At 37.4% G+C, this 12626-nt stretch overlaps 1 protein-coding gene and 1 gene segment (V, D, J or C); one reads left to right on the top strand and one right to left on the bottom strand.

The window, feature by feature from the left end:
* Positions 1–9536: 9536 nt before the first annotated feature.
* On the bottom strand, positions 9537–9977 carry LOC145422636 (immunoglobulin lambda constant 6-like). The segment is given in 2 exon segments: positions 9537–9859; positions 9974–9977. Coding segments are annotated over 2 exon segments (327 nt in total).
* A 1066-nt stretch (positions 9978–11043) lies between these two features.
* LOC113012033 (immunoglobulin lambda-1 light chain-like) overlaps positions 11044–12626 on the top strand; it is a 110396-nt gene continuing 108813 nt past the window's right edge. The window contains exons 1-2 of the mRNA XM_080293854.1: positions 11044–11178; positions 11271–11591. Of these exons, the coding sequence (XP_080149980.1) occupies positions 11127–11178; positions 11271–11591 (373 nt within the window). The 5' untranslated portion in view covers positions 11044–11126. The remainder of the gene's footprint in view (positions 11179–11270; positions 11592–12626) is intronic.

Genomic DNA, 12626 nt, shown 5'->3' with positions numbered 1-12626 from the left:
TCTGTGGAAACAGAAAATTTCCTTTTTAGAGCATTCCGAAATCACTGAAAGTTAGGTAAATTATGGGCATTTTCAACAGGCCATTATTTTGGAAGGCATAATCAGAATTACTTGAAATTGATATGGTAACATCGTGAGGTTGTATACTGTTGACCTAAAGTGAAATTATCCTGTGGAAACAGGAATTTTCCATTTTAGAGCATTTTGAAATCACTGAAAGTTAGGTCAATTGTGGACAATTTGAAAGGGCTTTTATTTTTGAAAACAAAATCAGAATGACTTGATATTGATATGGTATCACTGTGAGGTTGTATACTATTGATCTAAAGTGGAATTACCCTGTGGAAACAAGAATTTTTCATTTTAGAGCATTTTGAAATCACAGAAAGTTAGGTCAATTGTGGACAATTTGAAAGGGCTTTTATTTTTGAAAGCAAAATCAGAATGACTTGATATTGATATGGTATCACTGTGAGGTTGTATACTGTTGATCTAAGGTGGAATTACCCTGTGGAAACAAGAATTTTTCATTTTAGAGCATTTTGAATCGTTAGGAGATTAAGTCAAATATCGGCAATTTCAAAGGGCCATTACTATGAAAAGCAAAATCAGAATGACTTGATATTGATATGGTATCACTGTGAGGTTGTATACTGTTGATCTAAAGTGGAATTACCCTGTGGAAACAGCAAAATTCTATTTAAGAGCATTTTGAAATCACTGAAAGTTAGGTCAATTATGGACAATTTGAAAAGTCTTTTATTTTGGAAGGCATAATCAGAATGACTTGATATTGATATGGTGTCACTGTGGGGTTGTATACTGTTGATCTAAGGTGGAATTATCCTGTGGAAACAGGAATTTTCCATTTTAGAGCATTTTGAAATCACAGAAAGTTAGGTCAATTGTGGACAATTTGAAAGGGCTTTTATTTTTGAAAGCAAAATCAGAATGACTTGATATTGATATGGTATCACCGTGGGGTTGTATACTGTTGATCTGGAGTGGAATTACCCTGTGGAAACAGGAATTTTCCATTTTACAGCATTTTGAAATCACTGAAAGTTAGGTCAATTATGGACAATTTGAAAAGGCTTTTATTTTGGAAGGCATAATCAGAATGACTTGATATTGATATGGTGTCACTGTGGGGTTGTATACTGTTGATCTAAGGTGGAATTACCCTGTGGAAACAAGAATTTTTCATTTTAGAGCATTTTGAAATCACTGAAAGTTAGGTCAATTATGGACAATTTGAAAGGGCTTTTATTTTTGAAAGCAAAATCAGAATGACTTGATATTGATATGGTGTCACTGTGGGGTTGTATACTGTTGATCTAAAGTGGAATTACCCTGTGGAAACAAGAATTTTCCATTTTAGAGCATTTTGAAATCACTGAAAGTTAGGTCAATTATGGACAATTTGAAAGGGCTTTTATTTTTTTTACTTTTATTTATCAGCTTGCAAACCAACCATGACATCTTTCCACTGAAAGTTAGGTAAGTTATTGGCATTTTCAACAGGCCATTATTTTGGAAGGCAAAATCAGAATGACTTGATATTGATATGGTATCACTGTGGGGTTGTATACTGTTGATCTAAGGTGGAATTACCCTGTGGAAACAGGAATTTTCCATTTTAGAGCATTTTGAATCGTTAGAAGATTAAGTCAAATATCGGCAATTTCAAAGGGCCATTACTATGAAAAGCAAAATCAGAAAGAATTTATTTGATATGGTATTACTGTGAAAAAGACTGCGGTTGGAAAGTGTTGATACAAAGTTCAAATAGTATTTGGAAATACGACTTTTGCTTTTAAGAGCATTATGAATTCATTGAAAGAGTAGTTCAAAAATGAAGATTCACAGGGCTTTTACTTTGAAATCCAAAATAAGATGGCCTTGACAGGGCACAATTAGGGTACAAGGCTGTGTCATGTAGATGTAACATTAGAGTTTCTAAAAAAAAAAAAAGCCTAAATTATATGTTATTATGTTCTTAACATATCTGTTAATTCACTCGAAGTTGGCTTTTATTTTGAAATCTGGTTTCCACATCCATTCCCGTAATACTTTGAAAACACAGGGAACGTAAAATCAACTGGAGGCTGGCTTGACTGCAAGTCTCGAATTGGAGGCTGGCTTGACACCAGTGTCATTTGGAGGTCCAGGAAACATTGCTAGTCTGTTGGGCCGTTAGTGAGTTAATAATCTGTTAAATTATGTGACCCCATCTTTATATTTTCTTTTTCCTATGTATGAAAGTTGCTAATATGTAAGGAATGTTTATTCTCTGAATGTGTAATATATGGTGCATATTGTTTAAATGTTAATTTTACTAATAAAAAAAAGAAGTCTGTTGAGCCGCTATCATCCTTAAAATGCTTTAATTTCCCCACACATCCACTTCTGCAGTTACACCGGATGAATTTAATATTTGACTTACAAGGCTTGACTGTTTACTAAGTTTTATCAGTGTGTATCCATGCACACTAATAAACAGTGTTGGGAAGGTTACTTTTAAAATGTATTCCACTACAGATTACAAAATACATGCCCCAAAATGTATTTTGTAACGTATTCCGTTACGTTACTCAATGAGAGAAACGTATTCTGAATACTTTGGATTACTTAATATATTATCATGCTTTTTACAACTACATGACTGTACTATTGCTGTGTGATTTATTACTATTACTGAAGGTCCGCGGCTCCGAACCGTAGTAAAGGGACCTCTGGCTAATATGTCAGGTTTGTGTCCGGCTCATAGCTGAAAACTAGCTTTACCTTGTTGTCTGGGTCAACTTTGCTAGCGAGAGACAGAGAGAGGCGTTGAAAGGCTGCTCCAACGGAACTTATTGTTTCGGAGGAAAACACAAACACGGTGTACAGTCGAGTCTTAATAGCTTACTTACAACTGGGCTCGTCAGGCACTCTTTTTGGCTGCAGTGGTTATTATTCTATTTACATGGTTCCAGCTCCCGTTTCTGCTCAATGACAGCTCTACTTTTCCACTCTCCTTTTTCTCACAGACACATAACGGGTATGGCAGTCCATTCTCCCTGCAGCACGGACTACACTGCCCACATTCTTTAGGGCTATGCCTGTAGCATTCTGCCTATTAGCTTAGCACAACAACAACAACAACAAAAAGGCCTCTCTCACCCAGGAAACACACAGTCGCAGAGAGGGCAAGCGTCACCCTGTAACCATGGTAACCGTAACGCTGCCTCCTGGAACAACAGAACATCACAGCTGTCAAACAAAACCCAAACAGTCCTGACCCGCCACAACATGAAACAGGAAAAATACCGCTGTGTAATCCATTTATTTCAACAAAGTAACTGTATTCTAAATACCACCTTTTTAAACGGTAACTGTAACGGAGTACAGTTACTCATATTTTGTATTTTAAATACGTAACGGCGATACATGTATTCCGTTACTCCCCAACACTGCTAATAAACGTACTAATTCTCGATCGTAGCGGCCTATGACTTTAACTGCTGTTTGGACAGTACACTTGTCCAGGCAGGTAAGAATTTTTAAGAAAAACCTGGGAAATCTGCATGAGGTGTTTACATTTCTATCAGAAAACGTCTCTCTGTTGCTAACCAGAATATACTAAAAAGCTGTATACATGTATAAAAAGTTCTTGCAATGTAAGAAAGAGTAAGGCCAGTCACTGTCAGTGGTAGCAGTGAAGTTGCCCTTCAACTGAAAGCAAATACAAACACATTTTCTCAGAAGAGGTTTTATTGAAACAAAAAGAAACACATACTCTTGTATCACCAGTGCACATTAAAGGAATGTTAATTACACATAAGCATATATTACATAGATGTGCACTCTTCAAACAATTTATTAGGTACATCTTGGTAATGCTGGGCTGGACCGCTTTTTGCCTTCAGCATTGCCTTAATTCTTTGTGAATTAGATTCAAAAAGGTGCTGGAAACATTCTTTAGAGATTTTTCATCATATTGGCATGATAACATCACACAGTTGCGCTCACGTTTTCATTCAAACTTTGACCACGTGGCAAAGGTGCTCTTCTGGACTGAGATCTGGTGATTGGGGAGGTCATTTGAATACAGCCCCCCGCCCAGTCTCCTACTGCGCAATTTCTGTGAAAAATGTAGCCTCAGTTTAAAGTTCTTAGCTGAGAGGAGTGACACCCAGTGTGGTCATCTGACGCTGTAGCCCATCTGCATCAAGGTCTGATGTGTTTTTAGTTCAGAGATGCTCTTTTGCATACCTTGTTTATAACAAGTGGTCACTGTTTCCCTCTCAGCTCGAAGTACTCTGTTGTACCTAATAAAGTGGTTGCTGAATCTTGCTAGCATGACTTTACTGGACTACACAGTAATTGGTGCTATGTTCTCAGTTTGTATATTTTTTTTGTGTGTTTTCTGATGCATATAGTTGCATAATTGTGTCATTTCAAGGTTTTTATTCAGTAATCACAGAGATGAAGTGATGTACTAGCCTTTTGCAAGGATGAGTCAGTTAAAATGCCTTAACGGTTTTTAAAAATGCATTAAGAACAGTAAGAGTGATGCTCCTGATGTGAGAATTACACCAAAGTGATTGAGAACAACTTTAATATCTCAGTGTTGACTCTTGATTCCAGTAGCTTATGACAATAAAAGTTGTATGTAGAGTGTACTTGTCTAGGCAGGTCTTGATTCTTAGGAAAAAGGGTGTTTATGCAACATTGAAATCTTGTGATTTCAATGTTGGCAACCAAGATATATTAAAAACCTGCAATAAGCTGTTGAAGTGAAAGAAAACTTTTAAAAAGCGTTTGAAACTTTTATATAATAAAAACCAGTCGTGTTTTTTATAAAAGAAAATAATTATTGTAACAGTGGAAGTAGCCACTGCCTGCAGCCTCGCAGCTTTACATTTGTGTAACAAAAACCACCTCACCCATGGATTTCTGTGTGTTTACAAGGTGAGTCACAGCAATCTGAGTAGACAAAACCTTACAGCAAACAACCAAAGTACAAAACAAATATTGTTCAGGACATATAACTCAGATCTTTCTAAACTGCTCGTTAATCCAATACAGAGAATGGTCTGAAAAACAGAAAGTGTCAGTGAGCGGTAACGGGTGAAAATACCTTGTTCATCTCATGGTCATTGGAGAATGAGTACCTTGACCTGATAGGAAGGCAACAGCACCTCAAATAGGCATTTGTTACAAACAAGGTATGCAAAAGAAGACCTATGAACGCACATGGCACAGATGGGCTACAGCAGCAGAAGACCTAGCTCTTTATTAAGTCTGCCATTTGCCAGCTAATAAAGTCTGTCGGGCGAGTCCTGCATTTGGGTCCACTGCCTGGCACACAGTACTTCATGATACCTTCAGTCATCACATCTCAGTCGAGTAGAGCAACTTTGGGATGTGACTGAAGAGGAAATTTGAATGAGGAGCTTAAAAATCTGCATTACACTTTTGAGAACTGCTTTAAGTGAGAAACTGTAAAACAGTCATTAGATAATACAAATAACCAGCCAAAAATAATAACAGATTCATTACACACCATTTCAAATACTTCACAAAATGTAAATAAAAGAACAGTTTTCACAAATTGTAACACAGGTCTTTCCGAACTCTGCTTGTTTCAGTTCTACAAAAATAATAAAGATGTGGGGACCAACATATGCCAAGAAAATATCACTCGTATCATTATTGTACATCACTGGCACTGGTTGAACTGTTGATACAAGCCAGTGTGGAACTGTGCTTTCATGTGTGTATGTCAAATTCTGACCAAACTATCCGAATATCACAGGAGAAATCGAGACTTATTATACCAGCAAACATTTTCCAATCCTATTTTGTTTAGTTTTGGTGAATTATAGTTTGTTTCCTGTTCTTACCTGACAGGAGATGCATCCTGTGTGGCCTTCCACTGCTGCAGTCTATCTGGTTCAAGGTTTGAAGGATCGCTTCCGCATTACTTAGTTGTAATGAATGATTATTTGAATTATTGTTGCTTTCCTATCCTATTCTCCTTTGAACTCTGGTATCAAAAAACTCCCAAAAAAACATGCAAATAAAGAAAACAAACACATTGATACTGCCTTCCTTGGGCATTTTCTCTTTTTCAGATCATAAGATGATTGTCTGTAAACCCTAGAAATTTCTTTGTGGGAAACAGAACAAACAGCTGGCACAAACAACTGTGTCAAATTCAAAGTCACTTAAATCACCTGATTTAACTGCTGCTCAGTTTGAAGTTCAGCAGATCATCTTGAACATGACTACGTGCCTAAATACAGTGAGTAGCTGCCATCATTGTGTCTTGAGAGATTTGTGTTATGCTGTGGCATCCAGTGTACTTAATAAAATGGCCAGTGCTTTTTTGAATTCTGTTCATATGGGTTTTCATTGCATGTGCAAAAATATAGTCCAACATGGTTACAAAAATTTCATTTGAAATTGCTGTTCCTGATCTTTGTCTCCGTCTTCATCTTCATCATTTCTTTCAAATGGTTTCCATCTATTTCTGGATCCACCTTCAGCTCAGATTTGCCTTTACTCTGAACTCACTTACATTAGTTTCATCACATCAGTAGCAACAAAATGCAACAATTTTAGAGATGTTTGTTCAAGAAATAATGGTTATCAATAATGATTGATAAGCTGTGTTGAAATTCTGCCTTCAGTGGTTATCATTATACATCACAATGGGAAAACTACAAAAAATGTGTTTGGCTGGAAGAGAAGATGTTCAGAGTTTTGCAGAAAAGTTTTACCAACCAGTTTCTTGACTCATTAAATTTGGTTTATAGAATGAGATGTAATACTGGGATTTTGACATGATATTAATGACTAATGGTAATCTAGGAGCCACTGAAAACTCATACATGAACATTTAAAGCTTGGAACACTGTTGTTGCGATACAATCTTGGTCTCTGCAGTGTTTCTAACGTCACGGATGAAGCACCAAGATTAACTGATACACATGATCATGGACATTTACCAAGAGTTGTTGTGAATTTGGATTGTCAGCAGAGGGCAGTCTGCGACTATCTATGGTTGAAAAGACCTTCCTTGGCTTCCTTGGGTAATCTTGCAAAGATAAGAAAGCCACAGGCATGGAAGTGGGAAGTCACATTTCTGCATATTCAGTCCACAGGGATATGCAGAGTTATCTTACACCCCCCTCTCTCAGTTTCACAGGGACAGATGTGCCCAAATGCATTTTGCATGATTTTATGCATCACTGATCTTTGGAGTTTAAGTTCTCCTTTCAATGAGAGTCTGAACTGTTTTCATGCACTCACACTGAAAACTGCATCAAGATGATGTTGATAGCAACTCTGACTCTCGTGTTGGGTTTTCTAATGCAAGGTGAGAATTTCTAAACATTTATTAACTTTTTCATTTAAATGTTTTAGTTTTATCGTAATCTTCGCTGGTGATTATCAAGGTTTTTTTTTAATCAGATTTAATTTTGTTTATCATTTCAGATTCCTTGGCCAATAAATTTCTTACTCAGGCTGATAAATCCAAACCTGTCAGTCTTGGTGGGACTGTGACCATCAGCGCCACAGGAAGTTCAGATATTGGTGCTGATCTCAGTTGGTACCTTCAGAAACCTGGACAGCCTCCCAAACTTCTTATATATCAAGCATCAACTCGCTCCTCAGGAACTCCGTCTTGATTCAGTGGCAGTAGATCTGGTTCTCAGTACACTTTAACCATCAGTGGGTTTCAGGCTGAAGATGCTGGAGATTATTACTGTATGGGTGTGCATACTGGTGGAGTATGCGCACAGTGATTTAGAGCTGCACAAAAACCTCCTTCAGTCTGAGTGAAGGCTGCAGCTGCAGAGTGCAGTGAAGAGACTGTGATGAGAATAACCGGTCCACTGAACACAACAATAGAGTCATCAAACACATACACAAAATAAAAGTTTATAATAAGAAGTTTTAACATAAAAATGTATATCATTTAATCAAGCCCCGGCTTGGACAGTCTCGGTCGTTGTGTCCTTGGGCAAGACACTTCACCCGTTGCCTACTGGTGGTGGTCAGAGGGTCCGGTGGCGCCAGTGTCCGGCAGCCTCGCCTCTGTCAGTGCGCCCCAGGGTGGCTGTGGCTACATTGTAGCTTGCCATCACCAGTGTGTGAATGTGTGTGTGAAGGGGTGGATGACAGGTTGTGTAAAGCGCTTTGGGGTCCTTAGGGACTAGAAAAGCGCTATACAAATACAGGCCATTTACCATTTACCATTTATCTTTTCTAAAACATGGCTGCTGCGATGGATGCATTGATAGAAAAAAATATTACATCCCCATAATTTTCCCCTACCGCTATTGTAAGTATAATATAATGAACATGTTAATCTTTATCTTTAACTCTGTTGCGCAAAAGTATGAGATTCACAATGCAGCATAAGGTTTAATAATTAAACATAAAAGCTCTATTGCAAAACTAACTAAATACAAACACAGTGTTTTATTGTACTTTTATTTCATGCTGTAAGTTACATTCCTTATTATCAGAGATGGGCAGTAACGCGTTACAAGTAACGCGTTACTATAATCCGATTACTTTTTTCAAGTAGCAAGTAAAGTAAGGGATTACTATTGCAAAAACCGTAATTAGATTACCGTTACTTTCCCGTAGGAACGCTGCGTTACTGCAACCGTGATTTTTTGCGAGAATGTCTCATGACAGTGAGTAAGCAAGTGCGACGTTCGTGACAACAGCTGTGTGCAGATCAACAATGGATCATATATGGAATGCAGGAGAGAGTATGAGCATGCAGCGTTTAAAGCGTGGAAGTACTGACCTTACTTTGAGTTTGATTCCATAAAAAGTGACAAAAACATTAGTGTCCGTTGTGTGTGGGAAGAAAACTTCTTTTTACAGCGAAAAAAACCCCTAAACTTCCAAGCAAGCACGTAATGGGAAACTCTCAGAGAAACTCGCGGATTCCTCAACTGACCGCTGCGGCACACCTGCACCAGGGTAAACCTCCGCCTACCGCAGTCCTGCTTTACAGGTGAAAATAGAGCAAAATGACCGCTGAGTATTTGACTTTATTTATTTTCTGCTGTGTTTTACTTGCATCTATTTGAAAGACTGAGTGTAAACACAAAAAAATATTTTATTTTATGTGCTGGAATGTGCAGAAAATAGGTTTAAATAGGTTTAAAACAAATTTCTTCCAGTCAGAGAATGTTGCAGATAATTAAATTTTTGCTTGATGCATAAAGTTAAAAGATTAAAACTGATAAAACAAGTTTTAAAAAGAGACTTTTCCATTTGATTACATTTTGTATGATGGATTATGCAGAAAAAGTAGAATTGGGCTGAAAGATCTATCGCTTTATCACCTCTTCAGGTTGTAAATCGTGTTTTTAAAAAGTAACTAAGTAATTAAGTAATTAAGAAGCAGAACATGAATATGAACATTTCTCGAAAGATCAAACATAGTTTTACAGACACACTGGAACAGAGATCTGAAGATTCGAAAACATCATTTGTAGACAGGAAGTGTTGCTGAAGCTCTACTCTGAGCAGTGGTCAGGGTCCAGGGTTTGAGTGACGGGGCTCTGTCCACTCAGACTGGCCTCACAGCTAACTGAGCCCGCCTTCCTCCACTGGTCTGCAGAGAGGCTCAGGGTGCTGCTCCAGCTGTAACGACCATCTGTCCCCAAGACCTCCAGGCTGTTTGACAGCCCTGAAGATGGGCTACAGCCCCCCACCTTCCAGCCCAGCTTCCAACCTGAGGGGAACCCTCCAGTGGCCAGACACACCAGAGTGGCACTGCTTTTCTTCTCCTCCTCTTTAGAAGGAGGGAGGACAGTCAGGGTGGGCCTCAACACACCCACTGGAGGAGACAGCGCAGAGAGAGGAGAGAGTCAAAAAGGTGAAGAAACTTTGAAAGGCAGTTATATGGTAATCTATTCCTATATCTATTGAATAATACTTCAAAGTGAATAACTCATCTCTGTGATAATGTTCCTACATATAAATGAACCAAGCTGAAACACTCAAGTGAACAGTCAAATCTTTGTCATCTGTTTCTTTCACTTCCTTTAAAACTACATTTAAAGTTAATGAGCCATGAACACCAAGATGATCTGCAGTTACTCTAAAAAAATCACTTTTTTAATTTGGCAAAACTACGAATCACATTTTAAATCTAAAAATAAGCAGATATTGAAATAATGAGCTAAAATATTACAGCTGCTCTTCTGCAGTGTTACATTTTTAATTTATTAGTTTATTTTGACTTTTCTAAATATTTTTAAAAAAAATATAAAGTATGATGAAAATAGATAATTGTTCATTGATTCAATGAATTTAACTGCAGCTTGGAAAGAATACGTTTTTTTCTCATTTTGTGACATCAGCATTTTTTCAATTTAACCTTAATTATTAGCAACATACAAAAATCTAAAGTTCATTAATTAGTATTATTATTAGTATATGTAGTATTATTAATACTACATGTTTTGCAAAGTAAAAGTTTTTGGTACTTACAGTTAACGATGAGTTTGGTTCCTCTGCCAAAAGTGTACCACAGTGATACAAACTCACTAAGTGGCCACACAAAAACGGCCTGCACTCAGAACAAGTATCTAAGCACTTAGAAAATGTCTGCTACCCCAATACTTAAACGGCTACATTTATGCTAGTTTTAATCTAAAATGCTTTAAAAAGAACAAAATAATTTTCCTACAAATAAAGATAATATCTTGACAATCTACAAACTGGAAATAGAAAGAATTACTGTCTTTGTAACAGAGCATCTAACAAAATGCTTCTCAATACTGACTACTAACAAAGCAAATTTAAAGTAAAGTAAAAAAAAAATCACAATTTTCTATACTTTAGATTTCATACTAATCACACTCAAAATAAAACGTATCAATTGCAGCCATGGACACCTTAGTTGCAATCCCAATGTAAATATTTTCTTCAGTTGTTTCACGTTGCCTTCAGTGTGTTGAGAGCAGAGAAATGATTTCCATAGAGAGGAGGCTTTGCATCATCAGCTGATCCTCCAGAGAACTGAGAAGGTTTATAGTCCTGTGACTTCAACACTGCAGGACTCACATCTGTCAGTCAACACAGCAGAAAGCACAACCACCATGACTCTCATCACCATCCTCATCTGGACGCTGACCTGCTGCTGTTTTACAGGTTCATTCACTCAGCAACATTTCAAACATGATGTGCTGCTTTTTCTCTCATTGATTTCTGCTGATAAATGAATGATTTGTTTCTGTCTGCAGGAAGCAGCGGTCAGGTGACTGTGACTCAACCTCCAGTACTGACATCTACTCCTGGATCCACTGTCACTCTGACCTGTAGGACCAGCCAAGCTGTTGCTAGCTGTCGTGATGGTCTGTGTATGTACTGGTATCAACAGAAATCTGGACAGACCACAAAGCTCCTAATTCGACATGTGAGCATAAGACATTCAGAAACACCAACTCGATTTAGTGGCAGTGGAAGCAGCTCTGACTTCTCTATGACCATCAGTGGAGTTCAGGCTGAAGATGCAGCAGTTTACTACTGTAAGAGTATCCATGTAATAAACAGTGCTGATGTGTTCACACAGTGATTTGTAGCTGTACAAAAACCTCCCTCAGTCAGACTGCAGAGACTGCAGCTGCTGAAGAGGAAGAAACTCTGACACAGACCCCTGAACACAGAGCTGGCAGTAACCTCACTAAGTATACATTTCTTATTTAAAGATACATTAAATTAAATATTTGATTCTGATCATCTGAAATATATATAAATATATATATATATAAAATAAAATTGTTTCTAGATGATACAGTGGTGACAGCTAACAAAGCAACAAATTCATACACAAACACTAGGGGTGGTTTGCTATTCGCTTCACTTATAAGAGGTTTTACACCCACGCTGAGGTTTTAGCACTGATGGTTCTGTAAATATTTAAATAAAATTATATTTTTAATAAGAATAATAGTTATTGTTTGTTAATGTTAGTGTATGATGCATTTGAAAGTAATTTGGGGCTTTTGGCTGGAGGATTAAGATTTAAAAGCAGAGATAAATAGATAAGTAGTAAGTATTTGTTTGCTGTTTGTTCCATCCACTAATCTTACTGCGTGCATTGTCCAAGGATTAAATGCTATTGGACTGGTTAAAGGTAATGTAGGAAGACATTGTTAGAATGCTCAGTGTCAAATTTGGATCTCTTTCAAGGTCAGTGTGGACTAAAAGGATTAGCAGACATCAACAAAAAGCATTAAAACAGCATGCAAACAGCACACTACAACAGACAGCTGGTAGCTCAGAGTACTCAGCTGTATTGATCACTAGTTTCCCGCTGCATAAGACAATACTTTATATTTTTCCTTTAAATTCTTTATATGATCAATCTGGTGTCACTAGCTATAAATTTAATTCTGCTTGAATAACAGTGTAGATTGTAGTGTGTAAACCATGCTAGTGTGAGAGTGGTCATCTTTTCCTTCACAGCCTGCAGGGTTAAAGTTCATGCCTTCAACTACAAACTAATTTGAGCTTCTTTTTGTACCAAGATGGTATTATTTACTAGTTTAAGTGACAAATCATGACATTAAAGCTACCCAGTGTATGTCCAGACCTGT

The sequence above is a fragment of the Astatotilapia calliptera genome, chromosome 19, assembly GCF_964374335.1.
Source record: "Astatotilapia calliptera chromosome 19, fAstCal68.1, whole genome shotgun sequence".
In the NCBI taxonomy this organism is placed as follows: Eukaryota; Metazoa; Chordata; class Actinopteri; order Cichliformes; family Cichlidae; genus Astatotilapia; species Astatotilapia calliptera.
Note: the sequence above shows the minus strand (reverse complement) of the source record. Positions and strands in the feature narration are given on the sequence as shown.